The 24,836-nt window shown below is 33.1% G+C and overlaps 1 protein-coding gene across 1 annotated transcript in view; it reads right to left on the bottom strand.

Annotated features, from left to right (window-relative positions):
- LOC145562426 (protein virilizer homolog) overlaps positions 1-4,346 on the bottom strand; it is a 29,821-nt gene extending 25,475 nt beyond the window's left edge. Inside the window, exons 1-3 of the mRNA XM_081622699.1 lie at positions 4,173-4,346; positions 3,833-3,921; positions 726-849 (exon numbers count right to left, since the gene is read on the bottom strand). Of these exons, the coding sequence (XP_081478825.1) occupies positions 726-849; positions 3,833-3,921; positions 4,173-4,268 (309 nt within the window). The 5' untranslated portion in view covers positions 4,269-4,346. The remainder of the gene's footprint in view (positions 1-725; positions 850-3,832; positions 3,922-4,172) is intronic.
- Between the last annotated feature and the right edge of the window lie 20,490 nt (positions 4,347-24,836).

The following is a 24,836-nucleotide window of genomic DNA, read 5'->3' as shown; positions in this document are numbered from 1 at the left end:
ATTTTTTTTCTCCTCTAGTGGTCATGAAGGTGGTAATGGGAAAAGAATGAAAAGAAGATGGGTTATTTTCACGATAATAGTAAGTCATTCAACCATTATTTTTTCTCCAAAAAAAATTGAATGGTTTTCTTTGATGATTGTAGTTTTCAATTTTTAGTTTTTGTGCAAAAGTGTGTGCATTTGCTATCAATGTCAAGTCGTTGATTTTATACATCCTTTTACAATGATCTATGGTGCAATGGTGGTTGCAGATGTGGGCATTAGTGGTGGCGACAATGGTGGTGGAGGTGAAGGCTTAGAAAGTGTTTGGTAATTGGTAGAAAAGAGGTTATGGAGATGAAGGTCTAACTTAAGTGTATTAAGTATAACTCGACTCCACTCTCTTAAAATGAGTGAAATAGTGTGTTTAAATCAAATGACGGATTTTGCTGCATATCAAAATCTTAAATGCGTTAATTTTACTCACTAAACCACACATTGTTGATCCAAATCAAAACACCAAAAACTATAACGCATAAACACTCTAAGTAAGGAAAATGTAAACAAAATGCTTAACTTTATTGTATCTACTACATTAAAATATCAATTTATTTTAAGAGAATTGTCATTTCACTATAAATTTTAAAACTATGCCAAATGCTTCATTCTAAAAACACGACTTTGCGTGAGAAGACTTACGTCAATGAGCACATATACAAATTTACAAAACATGAAGCATTAACTACCTCAACTTCAAGTACATTCGATGATGAGTGTGAATATAGAAATGGTTGGCAAAGACGCCTGAATCTCGCTTCCCCTTCACATTGAACAAATACTTCCAAAGCAAATGAAGGAGGTGAAGTAGCCCTGGAAAAAATAACATTAAAGACGATAATATTCACCATTAATCATCCATGGGAAAATACACAAATGTCTATAAGATTATTACTACTTCAAAACTAACTTAGAAGAGTAAGTACTCCCTAAGTTCGACTAGCTTAATACTATACACTCTTGTTCCTAGGAATGCATAGAAAAAGCGAGTGGACAAAAGGAAAAAGTGAATAAATTAAGAGAGATGGGGTAAAACAGGTGAGTACAAGAAAAAGGTGGAAAAGGTAAGAAAAATATTGTAGAAGGGTTTAAAATGCAAAATGGTGCGAATTGTGTTAGGTGGGATGGGTAAGATAGTAAAAAGGGTTTTCCAAAAAAATAGAACAAGTAGATTTGAAACGGCTCACAATGGAAAGAGAGACGCACTATAAGTAGTTAATAATGCAAAAAATTTATTATAATAAAACTAAAAATAAGAAGAAAAAAGATAACTAATTATTGCCTTCTAGTACATTTCGCTATCAATTACATACATGGCAACATCCATGAGACGCCACCTTTTAGACTAAGACATTGTTACATCAACCCATGGGTAATCTACCCACATGTGATGGACCTTAAAAAATTACGTACTTTATTTGAATTGTACTAGCCCACTTAAAGATGTTCGCTACATTAGATAAGTAATTTACCCACATGTCCTACTGATTAGGATGTTTACACTAAATATTCCTTAGTTAAATTTAAAAAATTAAAAATAAGTTTTATCCGATTAATATACATTTTTCAAAAATTTAAAAAAAAAATAGACCACAAATGAGTAAAAATAAGTTTAATACGTAAAAATCAATTATAATCAAGAAAATTAGGTTTTAATCAATAAAAATAATTTCAGTGTAAAAGAAAATATGTGAAAATAAATGGACCTTAGGCCCTATTTTCCTAGATCCCCACCTAATTTTTACTTATTTCAGATATTATAAGTTCATATAATAATTTCATACTCCCTCGATTTTTTTTTGTTTTTGATGCAACACTTCCTTAAAAAAACCGGACTTTTTAATGCAATACTTCCTTGAATGGAAATATACTACACTATTTTATTATAGCTATCTCATCTCATAGTCCTACTCCCACATAAATCATACTTTTTTATTAATTCTCTTTTCTCGCCTCACCTTACTTTACAAAAATATTACTATCTCTATCCCAATTGACATGCTTTCCTTATCGGACCGTCCAACAAAATTTTACCTTTTCCTTAAAAGGAATAGTCCACTAATCTATTATATTTTCTCTCACTTGTTATAGTTACTACTTTTTTCCAACTTTTATGAAAACAATTAAAAAATCTCCCCACTTCCACCAACAAAAGTAATGGCCCTCACACCACTACAATAAAAAAAATTTACCCCACCACTAACTTTAATATAATACCAAATTTAGCAAAAATATGTAAAACTCTATGGCAGTCAAACCGTGTCAATAAGAACAGGGGGTGTAACCCACCTTTTTTTTTTTTTTTTTAGTTGACACGTTTGATTTTGGACATTATTCACATAAGTTCTATTGCCTTACTTTTGTATTAAGTCAACATAGTCATGTCAGTTAGATTCATCTCAACATCTATTTTCCAAATAACAATTTTTTATAATTTTTCTAGCACATAAATAACAATAAAATTTAAACAATTAGTTGGCTTAGTCGGCAAACATGCCTAAAGGAAATATGTTGATTAAAATATAATGAAGTAGATATAAGAAAAGTTCAAGGTAAAAATGGGTGTTTTATTTAACTGATTTTCAGTTGAATTTATCTAAACTTTTCTAGAACTTATTATTGCTTATTTTTGTTGTAAATTGAACTTGGATTAATCTAAATATTTATTTTCTTAAAATAGAATCATCAAAAACTGATTTCATTATATTTGTTTATGAAAAGTAGTGGAAATAAGGTGATAAAGTTTAAGATCAAGATAAAGTCAAAGTATGGCGCTCAATTCTACCTCCACCTAATTTCACTAAATTCAATTCTAACTAGTTCAAACTTCACAAGTTAAAATAGTATATTTTTAACCATTTACGGTCTAATAAGTTTGGATAAGGTAAAAGAAAGTCTTATAAGTTCATATAAAATAAGTGAAATTCATGTGATAATTAATAGGACTTCGGTTGAATATTATACTTTAGGCCATGCTTAGGCCAAGTGGTTAAGTCAAACTAGGAAAAACATAAGAGATTAGAGGTGATGTCAAACAAGATTAAGTGTTGACAAATAAAATAAGATGACATAAGAAAAGAGAGATGGTGAAAGTATTACCCTCGCAGTGAGGGTAATAGTTACCAACTGTCACCATGTAATCACTATTACCCAAAATCAGGGCAATGGTTCTCCTTATTTTCACCTCCCACCACACCATCATTACATAATCTCCTGAAAATTACGGTTACACCAAAAATATCCCATTCCCTTCTTATAAATACTTATATTCACTTCCATTTTCTTCCGTTCGACTTTTATCACCCTGTTAATAAATTACCTTAATCCAAGCATGCCCTTAAAGATGTTAAGTTAATAAGCATGCCCTTAAAGATGTTAAGTTGATAAGCATGCCCTTAAAGATGTTAAGTTGATAAGCATGCCCTTAAAGATGTTACATTAATGAAAATTGATAACAGTGTTGCATAATTATTTGGTTTTCTTACACCCAAACTCCAAAACACTTGATTCGATTTGTGTTCACTTTGTTGATTGCGACAGATAAGAAACTCTAAATCCTTCAAACTACCCTTGTCACTATCTCTATGTTTCCGCTTAAAAACACATCAAAAACCCTTGACCTAAAAAACTAAACCTCTACACTAATTTCGAATTGCATTTTCCAAGTTACGAAAACAAACACGAAGCTATTAAGTACAAATTGTCTTGCAGGAGAAAAGCAATTAATTAGCATTGAACATTACAATCAGGAAAAAGCAAAAATGAAAAGAACGAAAAAGAAAGAAGTCATATATACCCCAGAAGAGAGACGGCAGACGAAGCCGACGACGCATTTTGCTCCAAAAACTCGCAGGCAGTAATCACAATAGATTCAGCAAACATGACCTAACAAAAATCAAACGGCATAAATCACAAAAATTGACAAATTCAAAAACTTTAACCAAGAACCAATTCGAACCTCCAGCACATATTCACCATATAAAATCAAATTTATAGTAATTCATAGCAACCCAAAATCCCCAAATCACAAATTTCTAGGTATAAAAGTGGCGGGAAATATGGAGCATAAATCAAAAATAAAGAAAATAATAAAATTGCAAGAAGGAAGAAGAAATGGAAAGAGAAAGAGAAGTTACTTCGTCAACATATTCGTCTAATTGAGGGTGAACAAAGGTTTGAGCGAAGAGCACACAGGCCCGTCCCTGAGGCAGTGCAGGAGGGGCGGCCGCCATAACTGTGTATCCAACAAGAGAGTGAGAGGAAGAGGACGGATCCACGCTATTGTTTGCTAATTGCTCCTTATACAGTAAAAATAATTCAGTACGAGTACTTTTTTTTAATTTACGAAAACTCAAATAATAAGCTAACTCAAACTAAAAAAAAAAAAAAATACATATTTAACTAAGGTTAGTTATATTCTCGTTTTAATAAGTGTTACAATTTAATAAGTATTTTAATAAAATAAGATATAAGTGGGGGTATTAATGCCAGTAAGGGGGGTGGAGGAGGGGGATAGAAGAAAGGGTTTTTAAAAAAAAATATTAACTAGTGTGTGCGTTGTCCCATGTTATTTTGAATAATTTCTTTTTTTTTATATATAAAGTGTTTGAAGTGTTAATATTTTGGAATGTAATGTTGAATATTGAAGTGAATATCAATCTATCTATATACTATATTAAAACAGGGTACACAAGCTTTAAAGCTGACACATGTTATTGTTTTAGTGTTCTGTTTTTTTTTTTTTGGTAAAATGTATAATTGTTAAAGATCCAATTATTAAAAATACTCCAACATATATAATAAGAAAAAGTGTCAGGAATATTATGACCTTTCAGCGATCCGCTCAAAATATAACGACCTTTGGATTATCCCGTAATATTACGATCTTTGATCCTCTTCTGTCATAAATAGGATGAAATACTATTAACCTGTTAAACAGGTAAACCTAGACACGTGGCACGTTCTGATTGGTTAAGATTTAAAAAAAATTAAAATTTTATTATTTGTTTTTTTAAAAAAAGGAATAAAAAAACCAGCCCCCCTTCCCGTACCTGCAGACCCCACCCCCCCAACCGGCCGACACCGATACAGCCCCTACCCCCTCGTCGCCGGCCAGCGTCGATGTGGCCCTCACCCCCCCCCCCCCCCCTTCACCGCCGGTTGTCGTCGATAATCCCCCCTCATTCATCACCATATCTGCCGCCTGTCAGGCTCGAGTCCCTCCGCTCACCCTCCCACGACATTGAGCAACCACCCTATTCCACCACTTCCTCCTCCTTCGTTGTCTTTTTTCATGACCCCCTCGTCGAAACCATGCCCCACCTCAAAGACCCCAAGGTCATGTCCTTAATTGTAATACCCCGTATTTTTGAAACGTATTTTCTAATTAGTATTCTCTTTAAAAGGGTATTTTAGTAATTTATTTTACTATTTGAATTTTGGAGCCAAAATGATATTTGAATTTCGGCGCCTAAAGTATTTTAAAACTTAATTATTATTTTTGGATTTTAGATAAGATTTATTATCCATTTATTTTATTTTAAAAACCGGATTATTTATATATATTTCGGATATTTTAATTAAATAAAAATTATATTTTATTATTTATTTAAAAGGGCCGAAAATTCCTAAATTATTAACTATGATTTTCGTATTTTCTTAGTTATTTTATTTAGTGAATAATTGGTATTTTCCTAATTAATTATTTATACAAAATATATTATTTACACAATTATTTTTAATCCTTAAAATCTAGCAAATATTTCCTTAAAACTATAAGTGGAGGTCTAAAAATATGAGCATAGATATGCTCAATATTTTCGGCCACCATATGCTAATTTTGGGTTAATTATTTTGTTAGTTTTGTATTTTAATTATCTTCCTCAAATTCCTTATTTCCTTAATTCCTATTTTCCATCTCACAAAGATTTGATCATCTTATTTTCCTACCTTATTTCATCTTTGATTATTCCCCAAGTAATCTCTTTTGCCATTTTATTTTCATGACAAACACACTTTCCTAAATTCTATTATTCTTAATCACCTTAATATCAAAAGTTTCCATATTTTTTTATTCACTTCTCCAAGTAATTTCCTTAATTCTTTTTACCATAATTCTTCCCATATTCTCTAGCCATAATTCTTGCATGAGCTAGCTTATAAATACCCCTTCATACCTCTCATATTATTCACACCAAAAACCCAATTCTCTTCTTCTCTCTTATTCTTCTTCTTTTGCCTAAACCTTTTCATACTTTTCTTCTCCTCTTTTTACACAAATTATCCCTTTATTTTTGAAGCCAGTTTTCGAGCACTTCTGGTCAGTTTTTGGGGGGTATTGATGTTCACAGAAGATTGTTTCTCTCGAAAAATCCTTGAGGTTAGGCTCAAGAATCACCCAATTCGGAGTTATATTGAAGGAGTTATGACCTATGCAATTTCTACCTATTCTTTCCAACAAAAATTCAATTCTCTTTAATCTTATTCCTTTATCTTCTTCATGGTTAGTTTTGTAAAATACAAATACCTATTTCAAAGTTATAATTTTATATTAAAGTATTATTTTAAAAGAGTTTTATAGTCCATGCACATTAGATTTGAGTTTATGTTGTGATAACCTTATGGTTATGTTATTTGCAAGGTGTATTCGTGATTGAACTTTGAAAGTGTGAAGTGTTGATTGATCTTCGGAATCAAGGTTCTTAAGGTTCTTTTTGTGTGGTTTTTCTAGCAAGGATCAAGGTACGTTTAGGTGGCTAGATACCTTTAAAGGTGATTGGTTTGAATAAAATGTTTTGAATGATTTTATAATGATTGAATTAAATTGATTTGAATTATGATTTATGAATAAATTATGTTTGGAGATATTGACTTTAATATTTGTTTTAATAAAAGTATTTTGAATGATTGATTTTTTTAAATCATGTTTTGAATGATTTGAATTACTTATCGTGTTTAAATAAAGGAATTGATTTTAAAAGGTTTGTTGAATTAAATAAAAGGTTTTTCAAGGAAGAGTTATTGATTTTGAAAAGTTATTAATATGAGATTTTATTCTCAAGTATCTATTTAAAAGGTTTTGATTTTGAAAGTATGTGGAATTATTAAAAAGGAGTTTGAATTATATTGGAATTTTTTGGATATTAAAAGGATTTATTGAACCATTGAATTATTATTATTAATGTTTTATAAACATGTTGGTAATCCCACTATGCGAATTTAGTTTATTGATAAAGTCTTGGACTTTGTATGACCGGGTCTTTCCTCAAGAATAACCTTGTAATATAAGGAGACTACCTTGAAGGGTGTGCACACTTGGGTGAGGAATTGGATTAAAAGAAATTGGTTCTTAATAAAGGAATTGGTTTTATTAACTATTATTTTGAATATTGAATCATTGGAATCGGTTTTGGAATAATGAGTTTGGAATTTATTGAATTAATTATTAGAATTGATTTTTAAAGCATGTTTGCAAATAAATTGAGTTTACATTATCTTGCACTTATCGTACTTAGCATATTTTGTTAATCCGTATTTCTTATTTGTTTTGATTCGCCCTGTTTACCGTAATGGTAAGCAGTGTTGACTATTTTCAGGTGGAGTCATGAATGAGCATATGGGAGTCCAAGGATTTGCTTCACCTAGTTTAGGAATGTTGGTCTCGTCTTTATTTGAGTACTCATAACAATGTTACTATTTTTATAAGTATTAATACAAGAAAGTTGAGTTTCCGTTGCAAGTTTTGTTATTGAGTTAAGTATTTTGAGTAGCCTTGCGTAATCACACGGCGGTAATACACCCAAGCCTATCTCTACGGTATAATTATACGTATTATACTAGTATTTCCGTAGAGGGAGATTTGGGGGTGTTACATTAATTTTATCAGTGATGGGTTTTTTTGGGAGTAGAATGAAGGTTAGGAGGTTGCAGATGGTGGTTAAAGGAAAGGAGGAGGAGGCGGTTCAAGGGTAGGGGTCGGATGGCGTCGACGTGGGGTTTCAAGGTGGTCAGGCTGATGGGAGTGGGGGTAGGGATCAAAGGGTGGCGCCGGCAGAAAGGGGTGGTTGTGGGTTTAATTTTTTTTAAGAAATTTGTAAAAAAAAAGTTAACCTATTACAAAGTGACACGTGTCGCTCTGAACGATTAAACAGGGAACCAACCAGTTACGCCCCATTTATGGAAGATAAGGTTCAAAGGTCGTAATATTCCGGGATAATCCAAAGGTCGTTATATTTTGAGCGGACCGTTAAAAGGTCATAATATTCCTACAATTTTTCCTATATAATACCCTTGATTTGCTTAATATTGTTTATCAATCAATATTATTCATGGATTCAACATATATTTAGTCCATATCATTTGACTTTAGATTGCTTAAACAAGTAGAGTATATTCTCTTATTTTGTATAGTATATTTTTGCTTTCCTTGTAATATAATCCATAAATGGATATTGCATATGATCTAGACTTGTTATAAATGGATGTGATTCTATGTGAATAATACAATCAACAAGATAAACTATATATAATTCAATTTTTTACTAAAATATTTTGTTACAAAACTCTTACAAAAACTTTTGCATGCCCCCGATTTACAATAAATTTATTGTAAATCGACGGCTCACACTGCAAACTTTTTTTTTTTTTAATTTTCATAAAAAAGACGTGAAAACTCATACCTCAAATTTAGAAATCGCAGTGCAATAACAATGGAGGAGAGAGAAAGTGAGAAAACGCAGAGAGAAAACGCGAAAACGATTACCTTGGGGCTTCGATCATCAATGGAGGATTCATCAGCAAAATTCAATACATCGAATTGCAGTAATCTGATCCACGATTTTCTACAAAAACAAAGGCAAATTCAAACTCCATTGTTAGGTGATTTCGACCTAAATCGCACAATCATAGAAGATGAAATAGAGAATTTTGTAGATGATAACATGGAAACTGCTCGAATTGATGGTGATAACAGAGAAGCTGCTCGAGCTGATGATGATAATAACATGTTTAGGGAAAAGCAAATTCAAGTGCCATTAATGAACGAGGATAGAGAAAGTGTAAGCACAAATCCTGACACTAGAGGTAATCAAATTTTTGGAGGTAATGAAATTGACAATGCAGAAGAAGCAATTGACAATGCAGAAGAGATAGAAAATCAAGTGGTTCCTCGTAAATCAATTTATTCAAATTCAGCACAAACATCCAAATCAAATGAAACTGAAGGTAATTTCTATAGAATCAACCTTCTAATTGTTATGCAGAAACGTTACCCTTTGAATGCATAAAGGTGACCCTTTTATATGCTCAGATGTTACCCTTTTTCTACAAAAGCGTTACCCTTTTTATGCGCAGATGTTATCCTTTTTATGCATAAAAGTGACCCATATAAATGACGTAGGGAAAAGTAGGTCGTTATCTAATCTTCCCTAGAGCCAAACAAATTTAAAATCACTTAACAAACCTAAATACGAGTATAGAGGTAAGTCAAGGGTCGAACCACTAGGAACGGTTATATTTAAGTATTTCCAATCTATGCCTAAGCTAGGGTGGAGTCAAGGGTAAAGAGGTAACACTAAACAACTACTAAACAAGTAACAAACAAATGAAACACTAGGGAATGGGGATCAACAAGTAATCAAGACAATTGCAACAACTAGGGAAGAACATGCCAATGAATGGTTGTGAAGACTAATGATAAGAGCTATCAATTGGAATCAAATAGCTATCTCCTATAAGTCAAGCTAGGGTTCACTATGAATGACTAACAAGGAGAATCACGATCCAAACCAATCGATAATTGCAATTCCTAAATCAATGGGTCGTGTCATTAGCAATCGCAATGCAACCTAGCATAATTCTCAAGGCCTAATCAAACTATATACATGCAAACTTTCATTAATCACTTTAATCTCAACAATCAATCAACACAATTCCCGAATTAATCACAATCAATCAATCATTCAAGTTTAACCTAATCCCTAGCCAAACAACTACTCAAAAATCATCATCTAATCAATAAGCAACTAAAGAAATCAAGAATCAACAAAATATGGAGAACAATTACACTAATCAAGAATCAAACATCAACATCAAATCAAACAAACTTGAAATTAAACAAAGCAATAAAATGAGATAGAGTTAGAATTCCTCATTGATTGATTATGGAGATCTTCAATACAATTGTCACCTTGAATCTTCAATCTCTCAAATCCCCAATGAAATTCCTCACTTTCTCTCTCCAAATCTACTCCTAAACTAACCCTAGATCTAGAGAGAGAAGCTCTCAACCTAAGCTAAAATATGAGAGAGAAATTCTAAGCTAGTCTAAAGTTGTTCAAAAATAGAAAGGCCTCAAGTATATATAGCAAAGAAAAACAAAAGGGTCGAAGAGCCACGGTGCGCACACGCAACAGGCCCGTGCACGCGCTCCGAGGGGCTTGCGGGAACGCACAGGGGGGTCTGTGCACGCACCCCTGCTGCATGCTCGTTGCTAGCTCGTGGCCTCTTTGCGTGAAGCTTCAATCCTAGAGCTCTCATGCATCCCTATAGTCGACGCTCTCATGTGATGCACGCGAGGAGGGCAGCCTTGAAAACTTCATTTTTGCGCTTTCATGATCAAGACATGCGATGATGGTGATGCACAAGAGCGCCAATGCCAAGAATAGGAGCTTGCTTCTTATCTTGAACTCTAGCCAAGCGAATAATATGAGATCTTGTCTCGAGCATCCAAAAGACTTGGAGAACCTTCAAAAGTAGATCCCGAGACCCGAACAAAGCCTACAATAAAAGAAAGTAAAGCGAGTAAAGTAGAAAAGACGAAAATACCCTTATTTCACAAGAAAGCACAAAATAAGAGAAACGAAGAAACTAAAGCATAAATGAAAGAAACTAAAGCATTATTTAAAGAGAAAACCTATAAATAGAAGGAAAACGTCTTAAAATGCTACCATATTAGTGCCATAAATGACACTCATCAAATTCCCCCAAGCTAAACTTTTGCTCGTCCTCGAGCAAAACAAAATCCAACCCAAGAGAAAATGATAACATTATTCAAGCAAAGAAAGAAACAAGAAAACTAGAGAGGATGGGAATACACACTAACTCACTTTCTTAGGAATCACGGTCAATTTTAGCAACAAAAGACAAGCCATTTAAACCCCTAGATCGCCCTAAAGGACGAGTGATGCTCTCGTAAGGGTTTTATAAGAGATTAACCCATAACTCTCACAAAGCAAACAAATAAGGCAAATCATAAAAAGGAAATCAAAAGAAAAGTAAAGAAAACATATGTTCTTGAAAGGACTTTTGCAAATGAACAAGCACAAATAGATGCAATTCTTTCTAAACAAGTAAGGGAGTGCACGTTTCAAGATATCCAAGGTTGATTGAAACATAGAATATGCTAAGCATAGAGAACTAATAAGACACAATTCACCTTCATCGATCTCAAAACATTTTACCACAATCTCCCAATTAGCTTCAAATCTACCTCTAGCGAGCATCTCAATGATTCCTAGAAGGAACCGGAAAAAGAAAGAGATTTTGATTTCAAATCTAACTCCCCTCCAATATGATTTCTCTAAACAGAATGATATGTTGCTTCTGCTTATCTGATATGTCTGTATTAAATCATAGATGCAAATCCAATAGATGATTCTAGTTTAGATCTTAGAGGATCATTTGTTGGTGTGGTAAGTGAAAATTTTGAAGAAATTTTGGAATTGTATGAAAAACATGTTGCTATACTGGGGTTTTCAATAAGAAAAGCATACAACAATATACTTCACTCACACAAAGATAGTAAAAGTGAAAAATATTATGTGTGTTCTGCTGAAGGAAAGAGAAATTCAAGTGACAAGAGAACAAAATTTGTTGAAATGGTAGATGAAGAGAATGTAAATGTGAAAACAAAAAAGCCAAGACAAGTAGCCATTACACGATCTAATTGCAAGGCAAGCATAAGAGCAAAAGTAAATAAAGAAGGACAGTTTGAGGTGGTGTCACATATATTATAACATGACCACGAGCTAACAAAGTCACAGTGACATTATTTGCATCGTTCTGAAAGAAAAATGACAGAAGAAAAAGTTGAAGCAATCAAAACAATGAAATCTTCAGGTCTGACTACAATGGACACTTACAATTACATGGCTACAAAAGCTGGAGGAGAACAGAATATAGGGCATAGTGTTGTAGATCACCTAAATTTCTGTTCAAGGTTAAGAATGGAGCAAATTGAGGCTGGAGATGCTCAAACTTTAGTGAACATTTTAAATCAGGAACAATTAGAGGATCCAAACTTCTTTTTAAGAGTGAAGTTTGACAATGAAGGAAGAATTTCCAATATCTTTTGGAAAGATTTTAATGATGCTAGAAGACTATAGAATATATGGAGATGTTCTTGTCTTTGATACAACATACAGAACCAACCGGTATAATCTTATATGTGCTCCATTTGTTGGCATAAACAATCACTAGCATAATTGTATGTTTGCATGTGCTTTTATTGGGGATGAAAAAACATAATCGTTTGTGTGGCTACTAGAAACCTCTTGAAAGCTATGGAAGATAGAACACCAACTTCAACATTCACTGACCAAGACCAAGCAATGGCAAATGCAATTGAGCAGGTAATAAGTTTATATTTACGTGTTACCCTAACTAATAAGTTCTGACAACATACAATATTTGACCATTAAACCACAAGTTACCCATTTTAGTGCATAAAGTGACCCTTTTTAATGCATAAAGTGATCCTCTTATTTTGAATGTAGGCGCTTCCTAATACAAGGCATAGACTTTGTATCTGTCGTTTGGAACAAAATGCAATAACCAGCTTTGGGGATCTAAAAAAAGACAAAGAGTTCAAGTATGCATTCAACCAGTATTTAAAGTGGTGTGTGACAGAACAAGAATTTGAAGAAAAGTGGTAGGCAATGATGCAGAAATATGACTTCACAGCACACTCTTGGTATAAAAGAGTGTACGAATTGAAAGAGAAATGGTGTCCTGCCCTTAGTAGAGATTTCTTTTCAGTTAAGTTCTTATCGTTACAAAGGAGTGAAAGCACTAATCATGCTATAGGATTCAAAGCAAGTAAAGCAACTACCTTGACAGAATTTTATACCATATTTAAGAAGATAATGAATCATTGGAGAAGCACAGAGAAATATGATGAGTTTACCTGTAGCAAGTCAATATCATTCACTTCATTGCCACTGGCTGGAATTCTAAAGTATGCTACATAGGTAAAAAGTTAACTTAAAAGTACATAAATAACACAAATTATATAGCAGCTTATATGTAGCTACATGATTTTGGTGAACAGGTTTTCACTTTGTCACTCTTTAGAGATTTTGAAGAGGAGTTTGGATACTCTATGGCAACAACTGTTCAAATGATAGGAAGAACCGAAGAATGTCTACTTTATCAAGTAACTTTAGAAGACAAGCCATGGTTTGCACATCAAGTAAACTATATACATGAGAGCCAAAGTGTAATCCCCCGTGATTTTGTAATTATTATAATTATATTTTATTGATAATTTTATGATTATTTTTCTATAATTTTATATTTTTATAAATATTTTGAAAATAAAGTAATTTTAAGTTATTTAGTCATTACTAGCTATTTTCAATAATCATTCTACCATACAAATTAAGAGCTTAGTCCAAATTACCTCAAGCCCAACTTTACATCTTATTTCTAAACTTTGGCATATATTTGGGCCTAAACAAGTCATCCTAATTATATTTGGATTAGGTTATCCTAAAACCCACTTCTTATTATTTATATCCACTTACAATATTATTCCCTTTCATTCCAACCTTACGTAAGTTGCTGCTACTGCTTTCCCTTTTGCTTCCCCTTGTTTTCACGACTTCACAAAAAAAAATAAAAAAAAAATTAAAAAAAATAAAAAAAAAATAAAAAAAATAAAATAAAAATTGCTTGTTGCCCGGCGACACCAGCCACCACCGACACCGCCACTGCTGCTCCAGCGTCCACCGCGGCCCCCCTCGACAACAGTTCGCACCTCTCTCCTTTGTCCCTCTTGTTTTTTCTTCTTTTGTTAATTCAACCCAAGTTTAAATCTTTATCAATTTTGTTATTAAATTGTTATTATTATGGTTTGATTATGTATATGAATTATAAAAGATTATAAATTTATAAGTTTTATTATGTTTAAACTATGAAACAAAATTTCAGATTTATTTAGCTAAGAAAATTAGGGCTTAAACCTTGATTTTTCATGATTTTAGGCCTTAAAACGTGTTAATCAAGTTACCTAATCATACTACGTTTAAATTATGTTAAAGTTTAATTATTTTGATGGTAAATAAAATTTCAGATTTTTAAAGATTTGATTTTGGGTTTTGATTTGTATTAGTTTCATATTTCCATGTTTCTAATTCCGTTAAATGATTATTATGAGTATGTTGTAACTATAAAATGTTGAACTTTGAAGTTTAATTTCATAACTTAATTTTCAGATTTTTGTCTATTTTTTTGAAGTCTTTAATCACTTCAAACTAATAGATTTTTGGGTTTAAAGTCTACTAATCTACTATGCAGCAGATAAGAATTTCAATAACTTTAAAATACTTGTTTAAAATTAAATTTCAGATTTTTATAATGTTTAAAACTTGCTGAATTTTCATATACAAAGATGTATTTAAAGGATCTTTTTATGGATATTCATAGTAATATTTCTAAGCTACTAACCTAGACTTTAGAGAGGCTTAAAGATGTCGTTTCAATGAAGCTTTTAAAGTTAATTAGTATTGTTGTAAATTTGATTACTTGGGTATTGATTGAGATCTTATTGTTTGGTTTAGGAGAGGACTTTATAGAAGATGATTTTTAGTTAGTAAAGTGGCCAATCAACTCATATATTCAAGATATGTACAAGATACGAAACCTTGCCTTTATTAGAAGCATATTTAGGGATGTATCGAGAACTTAGTATCATGTATAGAGAAGACTGGGCTTAATTGTTTGGTTTTACATTGTGATTTCCGTATGTTGTGTGTTATTCTACTTTGCAAGTGTTATTTATGCATTAATTTTGTAAGATGCGCTTAGAGGCAAAGGTACGTGAATATGTGGAATGATTTATTTATTACTCGTTCATGATTATCGAGATAGAATGAGTAAAGGAAGAATTTAAGTCTTATAAGACGAGGTTAAGGTTTTGGGGTGCTTTATGCACTCCATGTGTTTATGCACCGAGGTAGTTAAAGGTTCCAATAATAAATACTGCTTGTCACTAATAAATCAAGAATTGAATTTGGAAACTTGGTTTACTTGATTGAATTGATATTGAATTGATTGTGTTGTTTTGCATACGAGTCATCACCAAGTCTAAACTTGTAAATCACGTAAAGTGCAAGATGGATGAGCAATAAAACTCTGGATTTATGCACATCTGGAGTAACGACAATCAGGGGTTGGGGTACGCGGGGTATTAGCCGTGCACTTTTCTAGAGGCCGTCTGATCTACGAGTCTCTTGTTTCAAATACTTTTCAAAAACTAGGAGTTAGATGAGATCTCATACTAGCTTAGCTATGGTCACGGAGTTGCGCCCGTGGCCATTGGATGTTTTATTGATGTTTCCGAAAGGAGGCATGGGGTTTTTCTTTTATTGATGTTCCAAATGGAGCATGGGATGGACAACCTTGTCTATTGCTTATGATGTAACTACTATTAATTAGTGAAGTTTTAGTAAGATTGACAGTGGAGTCGTGTGTTGAGTCTATGATTTAATTGTGTGTGATGATTGAATATTAGTAGCATGCTAGGGATTATTTTATTATATATTTTACAGCTTGTATGTACTCAGCTTTGCTGATTGCGTGCTTTGTGTGTCTTTTTTTGGTCATGGCCTTCGCCTTTCAATGACCCTATGACGATCCAATTTTTACACTTGTAATATTGGGGAGCAGATTAACCACAGGTCTTACACGTGCGGCATTCGCTTCTAGGTGGTGGGATTTTGAGTGGAGTGTTGGTTACTTTTCACAACTTATTTTGCTACTTACTTTTGAATTTATTAAATTCGGTTTCATTTTATACTACTTTTACTAATTTGGGTTTTGAATAAGGGCCTTAATAGTTCCAAGTTGTAAGACTTAATTTGGTTTTGTTTATTGGTTTTGAAACTTATTGATAACTGAATTAGTTTTTTCGCTGCTAATTTCTGATATAGCCTTAACGTTTGAACACGTGGCGGTAGCACGTCAGTAATTCTCTTGGATATTGTTCAGGGTACTCATAGGTTTAAAGAGAGAATTATTGGGGTGTTACACAAAGTGTATGGTGTACTTGCAAAAATTTTGAAGCATTTGGATGGTTATGTTATCATTGCATCAGAATTCTACTTCTACATTCAGTAACAAGAATACCATATAAGTATGTTACAAAAAGATGGACTAAGTTTGCAAAAACAGAGGCATGGAATAGGTTGAAGAATCAAGATCCTACACAACCATATATACCATGGAGGCAAACAATGATGAGGAAATACTACAATCTAATCTTAAAAAGTCTAGAAATGAAGAGACAAAAGCATTTATGGAAGAAAGCTTCAGAAATAGTCTAAATATGGTGGAAGACTTACTTGCTACTACTGCTTAGAGAGAAGAGGGTGCAGAAGTTGCTTCTGACATTCCCGATGTGGCAGACATCACCTAGAGCAATAATGATGTTTCTTCGGCATCTAGTATAAGCACAAGTGTACCAACAATACTTGATCCTAAAATAGCTGTAACAAAAGGAAGAAGCAAGAGAGCAAAAGGAGGGCTTCAAAAAGGCAAGGGATAAAAAGAAACCAGCACTACCACCTCCACATTCTGAATTTGGATCAAAGACACCCAAATACGACTCTTTTAAGAATTTTTTATTACCTGTTTTAGAACATTTTTTTATCACTATTATTTTACTTTGTATTGTTATACTATTTTTTTTTTTTACTCTATGACTAGTCTGGTTAAAATTTGAATGATTCTCTTATTAGCACATGTTGTTTACTAGAAATATAAACAGAGTAAATACATACCCTTTTAACATAAGTTACCTTTTCTACCCATAAAAGTTACCCTTTTTAGCGTATAAAGTGACCCTTTTTAATGCATAAAGTGATCCTCTTATTTTGAATGTAAGTGCTTCCTAATACAAGGCATAGACATTCTTCAGTTCACCCTAGCATTAAATAGTTACCCTTTCTACCCACAAAAGTTACCCTTTTCATGCATAAACGTTACCCTTTAATTTTTACCCATAAAAGTTACTCTTTTCATGTATAACGTTATCCTTTCTACCCATAAAAATTACTCTTTTTATGCATAGACGTTACCCTTTTTATGCTCAAAAGTTACCCGTTTATTGCATAAAAGTGACCCCATATTAAACTGAATTGAACCTTTTACATGTATGAAGTAACTCTTTTACCTACATGAAGTGACCCTTTTTAGTGCAGGAGTGACCCTTTTCATGCATAAATGCACAATTAAAAAGAAAGCTATATACAAAATAACATTTCAAATTACTTAATGTAAGCACATACATTCAGTTTTTAAAACAAAACCACCAAAAAATACATTTAGTTTTCAAAAAGAAAAAAACCACCAAAGCTATACCATAGAAAATTTAATTACATCACTGAACTTGATGTATGCACATACATTAAGTTTTCAAAAAATACATCTACACCTAATCACTAACAAGTCAGTTCACTCTTTAGAAGGGAGTGTACTTCTTAATTTACCTTTTTGCCCGTTTTTCTTTGGGATTTTCTTCTGCTGCCTCTGCATGTGCCTTTTCTTCTGCTGCCTTTCTTCTTTCCTCAGATTCTTTCTTTTTCTTCTCAGCAATTGCAGCCTTTCTTCTTTGTTCAATTGCCGTGACATAATCAACATTTTTCTTCCTCTCATTGAACTTGGCTAATTATGCCAACACGTCAGCCCTAGATTCATTCATATCACACAATACAAGCGTGGTACAAATCTTTACACGCAAAATTTTTCTTCCAGAAACCTCACAACAGAGAAAAAAAACTTATCAATATGAAATTACTTAAAATATCAGAAAGGGAAAAACAAAAGAAAAATAGATGAATAATTATTGTTTTGAGTTTATTTAATTTGAACGATTACCAACAAAATGGAGCATGTGATACATGACAAACACTCCACAGTCCAAGTTGTCAATCTTATCCTTTCTCCATTCCAACTAACAATTTCAAACTTAATTATAGGAAGGTAGTTGAGTACTCTTTGGATGATTTCTTTTGCCAAGAAAAGCACCCAATTGACTACACTGATAAAAAATATAAAAGTTTACAATCCATTGAATACAAAAAAAAAAAAAGTTTAAATTGAAACAATAAATCAACAGAAACATACCACATGAGAAGACAACTCTCTAAAGTAGGCAAGACTAGAATCACGCCAAATAATATTGTCAAGATAATGTATCAACTCTTTTGCATGAACAACAACAAACAAAACATAGTGATCCTCAACAAGAATAGGACTATAGATCTGAAACAGTAAAATTAAAAGTGGTTTAGACAAAGTATTTCACAGACATAACTCTTTTAAGGGTATGACATTAGTTTAGCATGAAATATACCAGTTCAGCATCCATTATATCACATTCAGGATTCTCGTAGCACACCCACCCTTCCCATATACCGTGCAAATTGTTAACAACATTAGAAATGTCACCTTGCCCAATGTTGTCACAAATAAACAACAATGCAAACTATTAAAGTATAAGGTCTTGTTTATATATAAATATAAAGTTAATGTCTTTAAATATAAAAATATCAAGTTACTTACACTTTGCCTCCGAGGACCAGAAGACTTAAAACATGCTAACTCATTCAAATACAGAGCAAAGCAATCAACAATGCACCATCAAATCTTAAGAGAAGCGGCAAGGGTGATGTGGGGTAATTTAGGTCGTTGAAATCTAAAGCACCACCAATCAAACAAATAAGGAAATCAAACTTACTCCAAATATAGGGCAAGTCCGACTCGTACCACGAGGAATGAGGGGGAGAATGTTATAGCCTATAGTTAAGCTACTTCGAAGAATTAGAGGTAATTCATGATGTATCTAAAGGTTCAATCGACTAAGCAATGAAGAAGATCAATATGGTAAACACTAGGGATTAAGGTTCCACATGCAAGTTCAATGATCATGCTAAATGACGAAGAACTCAATCGATTCAAACGTTGTAAAGGAAAACAATAGTTGCAATCAATAGGATTCAAAAGTTATTTCCTATAAGTCAAGCTAGGGTTCACTATGAATAACTAACAAGGAAAATCACAATCAAATTCAATCAATTAAAGCAATTCTCAAATCAAGGGTTAATTTCATTGAAAATTACAATGCAATCTAGATTAATCATTAAGGTTGATCACTCCTATTCAAATCAATCACATGCACAACTATGTTAACCAATTTAATTGCGACAATTCAATCAATCAAGAATCATTAACTAGCAATGATCATCAATCAAGCATGCTTCCCCTTCTCCCTAGCTACTAATCTGCTCACTAAACATAATAGGATTGAAAAAACAAAAAAAATCGAATCACAAACATCATTATTTCAAGCTTAATCAAGAAGAAAATCAAATCAAACAAACTTTCAAACCAAAGATCAATAATCAAATCAATACAAGAATTAAAGGTAGAATCAAGCAAAGGGTAAATTCAAGGGAAGAAAATCTCACTAATTATCATTAATTAAAGAAGAAATCCAAACTTAATGAAGTAATTTGAAGTACAAATCAAGTATTCAAGTGTTTCTCTCTCTACTTTTTCTCTCTACTAAATCTGGAAAAATATATCAAGTACTAGAAAAAACGTCATCCCCTAAAAAGGAAAGGTCAAAGGTATTTATAATAAGAGAAAAGTAAGGGGACGGGAGGCTGTGGTGCGCGCGCACAGCAGCCCCATGCGCATGCACAGAGGGGCCTGCGCGCACGCACAAAGGGGTCTACGCGCGCGCACCCATGCTGCATGCTCGGCGTGCGGCTCCCCTTGTTGCTAGCTCGTGACCCCTTTGCGTGAAGCTTCGATCCTAGCGCTCTCATGCATCCCTATAGTCGACGCTCTCATGTGATGCCTATAAAATATAAGGAAAAAGTCCTAAAATGCTAACATATGAGTACCATAATTGACACTCATCAAATTCCCCCAAGCTAAACTTTTGCTCGTTCTCGAGCAAAATAAAAGCTGAAAAAAGGAATAAGAAAGCAAATGACACTCACAAGATAGCTTATTCAAATAAAATAAGGAAGAGAAGAAGATTGAGAATATACACTAACTCGTTCTCCCCATAAGCTTCAAATCACCCTTTAGCTAGCTCCTCATGATTCCACAAAGGAACTGGAAAAAGATTCATTTTGTGGAGTTAGTGTCATCCCGACATCTCAACTATGCATACTCTCTCCATAGGGTTGAAATCCATCTCCCTCCACCGAGTAAATGACCAAACATCTCTAAAGTTCAAGGGTCTTTATTAAGGTTGTAATGTCATGGCTAAGGGTAAAGGCGAGGAAATAATTTGAAAATTTGGTGGCAATTCCTAAGTGAAACAAAAGAGCAGCCACCTCTCAAAAAACGCACTCAAGAAGTCACCAAACATCAAACAAAAATACCAATTAATGCCATCTCCCCTAAGCTTATTCAACACTAATACATAATATATACAAAAACGAAGTAACGTTCCCCCCCCCCCCAAGCTTGAACAAAGCATTGTCCTCAATGCGTAGAATAAGGAAGAAAATGAAACTAACTAGAATCTTTTTGAGTTTTTCGGTTATTTTTTTTATTTGTTTTTGTTGTTTTTTTTTTACTAATGCACTTATATGCACTTATTTGGTGTCCTTGCCTTTTTTTAACTATGGACGGCTTTTTCTGTCATTCATCTTCATTTCTTTTTTAATCATGAAACATCATTTGATTTCCTTGGAACACAACTTGCTTATGAAACTTTCTTTTAAAGACAAATCAACCCAACTTTCAAAGATTCACATGAAACCAACATTCAAAGTGCTCATGTTCTTATACAATCAATCCAAAACTCAAACCTCACATGCCAATGCTTTACTAACTAAGAGGGTTGGTAAACATAGGTCATAAGGCTTGTAATGTGGTATAAACAAGAGTAGGAAATAGGAGGCTCAAATTGGTTAGCAAGAAGGTTTATGCAAAATAGAAAATCAAATATGTAACTAAATAAAAAAAAAATAAAAGAAAAATGAGAAAAGGTGCCCATATCCTTCCTTAAAGATGCTCGGTCACAATCTTAGGAGCTAAAAGACAGCACAAGGATTAAGACATGCATAGTAGAGGATCCAAAAAGCCACACAACAAGAATGATGAAGGCTAGAACAAATGAACCTCACAAGGGATGGGAAAAATAGCAAATACCAACTAAAGGACTTTAAATCCACCTATAGGGAGCAACTCCATCTTACCACTTTCTCGTGGATTAAGGGTTCAAACGTACTCAAAAGTTCTTAACCGGGCTACCTTAGCATACGTTATCCTAGGATCAACCGAGGATACTCTCAAACCGTGCGAACCATTGCCATTTAGGAAGGGTAATATCTAAAAATGCAAGTCCGTAAGGTTATAAGTCCAAAGCAAAAGCAAAAACAAGAATTAACTAGAACTTTGCCTCAAAAGAAAAATCTTTTTTTTATTTTTTTTTTATTTTTAATGTTTTATTGTTATTTGTTTTTTATTTTTTTTTGTTCTTTTTTAACACAAAATGGCTTTTTTCAAAAAGCATTTATAAAAAGAAAAAAGGAAAACAAAAGAAGAAAAGAAAAACAATAAAAAAAAAGGAAAAGAAAATAGAAGAGAAAGAAAAGGAAATAGAAAAAGAAATAAGAGAAGGAAAATAAAAATACAAGGAAGCAAGCCAAACATATAATATCCCAATCATCAAACAAACGGTCATTCGGCTACACCGCCAATGACCCCAAACACACTAAGGTGTTAATGGCAAGCAACCTCGAACCGTGCAACTCTTCCTAATCTAAACCTAAATTATGCACTCAAAAAGAAAAGGAAAAGAAAGAAAAATAGAAAGGTCTCACCAAGCGATCCCGATGTGAAAGAACAAGCATGACAACAAGTAATTCTCACCAAATTCCATGCGTCGAATGCTCCAATCAAGGACCTGAAAAGTGAGTCGAAAAGAAGCAAAAAGAGAAATACCTACACAAAAGAATGTTAGTAACTTCATGAAGAAATAAATGAAAGGAATAAAAGAAAAACAACTAAACTATATCAAAGAAAATTCGGAAAAAAGGGATACGAATATGTGAGATAGTAGCAAAAATCATCAAGAAGCAAAGAGCATAGGACACAACAACCATGCGAACAATCAACAACATTAGAAAATAACAACACAAATAATCCATCATCATGAAGCTAATAACTACCAAACAGAAGAATAGAGAAGCATGAGACAAGAGACAACAACATCATCACTAGCACAGAGAAGAGACTAGAGTGAACCATAAAAGCGAAGTGGAGAAAGTGAAGCACAAGAATATCAAACATATAATACCCCCAAGCTTGAAATGAACTACCCCCTGTATACACCTGATTGTGTCTCCCCATAAACCAAACCCACTGATGAGTACTTTTCACGTCATGAATATCGAGCGAGGTGAAATGTTGAAGAGTCTCGTGAATTCTTCTGTTTTCTAAAATGTTTTAATAAATTTCGAAAATCATTCATTTCGTAGCCTATTTATGAAAAACGTCCAATCCAATTTAGTATAGTCCATAATCAGGGTCCAATAATTGTGCAGTTGGATGGAGCTTGAAAATAAATTTTCAATGATATATTATAAGCCCAATTCTGAGTTATAACGAGGAAGTTATGGCCAAAATACTAAACTGACCCTAAAATGAGTTTTATGTGCGACCCAATGATCATGTGGAGGGTCCATTAATCTTAATTATATTCCTAAACCAATTAGGATTAATTGGAAGCTTCTATATATTTCTAAAAGATTTTAATTATCCTTTTTGAAAAGATAAGATTAAAGAATTTGAAATTGAATAAAACTCCTCTTTTTGAAAGTCTTAATTTTATTCGAAATGAAAGATGTTCAAAGACAGTCAGATATTATATTTGTGCCTCATAAATTTTTATCCAAATATTAAATGGTTGGATAGCTCTTGAAAAGCTCTTTCCGATGATATATTATAATATTAATTCTGAGCTATAACGAAAAAGATATGAAAGAAATACGGAACTCTATCCAAAACTGACACCCTTCCACTATTTCGGCCATATCTATTATTCTACAAAATATTTTAATCTGATTCTAATTGGTTGGAAATTAGAAATCAAGAGCTTTCCAACGACATATTATATGCCTTATTTCGACTTTTGGATCAAAACTTATGATAAAAACAAAATCCGCAAAAAACTGTCTTATCGCGCCGCGATAAAAGGAATTTTAATCCGATTCAAATTCTGACTCTTTTCTTATCGTTTTTGGTCGTTTTTCTCTATAAATAGGGCCTTTTTTCTCCGTTTTTACTCACCAACAATCATCAACGATCATCTTCTATTCTCTTCTCTCCCTAAGCTAGAAGCTTATTTTCTCTCTCTTGATTTCTAAGTCTTGCCTTTTCAAGTACAATATTCCTCATTCACGAGACTTAGACACACCTAGCCAAGCTCGAAGTTGCCTTCACCCTAGACGTGAAAGATTGATAATTTCTGAGGTTTGGTCCCAAATCCCTTTTTCAATTATTTAAATTAATTGTTTGATTTAATATTTTCATTTAAGTTACTAGCGTGTGTATTGTTTTGATAGAAAGAAATACGAGACAACAAAGTAAGTAGTTTTGTTTCTATATATCTTTTGAAAGCATGCTTAGATTTTTTTAATTCCTAGTATCATGTTAGGATGTCTTTATGATTCCTAGTATCATGTTTAGGGTAATAACTAATATTTCTAATATCATGTATGTTTCTAGTATCATGATTAGGTTGCTTCCTATTTCTTATATCATGCTAGTATCATGTTAGGATTAAAGCTTTGATCTTTATTGCTTAGTGACATGCTAGGATTTGTTATTAATCATGTTAGTATCATGCCTAGAATCTTGCTAACATTATTATGATTTGATGAGATTGATATTATGATGATGATTTGTTGTGTCAAATTATATATATAACGGGTTTTTCACCATATGCCCTTAAGTTTTTTTTTTCTTTTATTCACCATATACCCCTAAACTTTTTTAAATTCATCATATATCTTCGAGTTTTCACAAAAATACACCATATACCCTTAATGACTAATGATTGTTAATTTTGTCAATCATTAAAGTTAATTTTGAACCGAAGCCACCCTAAGTACATTTCCCAACCCCCGAAACACCCACATTCCTTTTCCCACCCCCAAAACCACCCTAAATTTTCTTTTCTCATCCGGATATGGTTATAGAGATTTGGAGTGGTTTCGGAGCTGGAAAAAGGAGAGGAGTGGTTTTGGGATGAGGGGGAGAGATCTGAGGTGGTTTCGTGGGCTATAGGAGCATAGTGAAGCTCGGTCAATCACATGGATATGCATGAATGATGCATGATCGAACTATAGACCTACTTTGAAGTTCAAGTATAGAGCTTCCGGATATATTAGTGGATTCCTTTGACATGAGTGGAACATTGATTTCATTCAATGGATGTTATGGCTGTGGTACACTCAAACGTCTGCCCGTAACTGGAGATTATAAAGGGTGTTTCC

Source organism: Chenopodium album, chromosome 10, assembly GCF_948465745.1.
Source record: "Chenopodium album chromosome 10, dcCheAlbu1.1, whole genome shotgun sequence".
Classification (NCBI taxonomy): domain Eukaryota; kingdom Viridiplantae; phylum Streptophyta; class Magnoliopsida; order Caryophyllales; family Amaranthaceae; genus Chenopodium; species Chenopodium album.
Note: the sequence above shows the minus strand (reverse complement) of the source record. Positions and strands in the feature narration are given on the sequence as shown.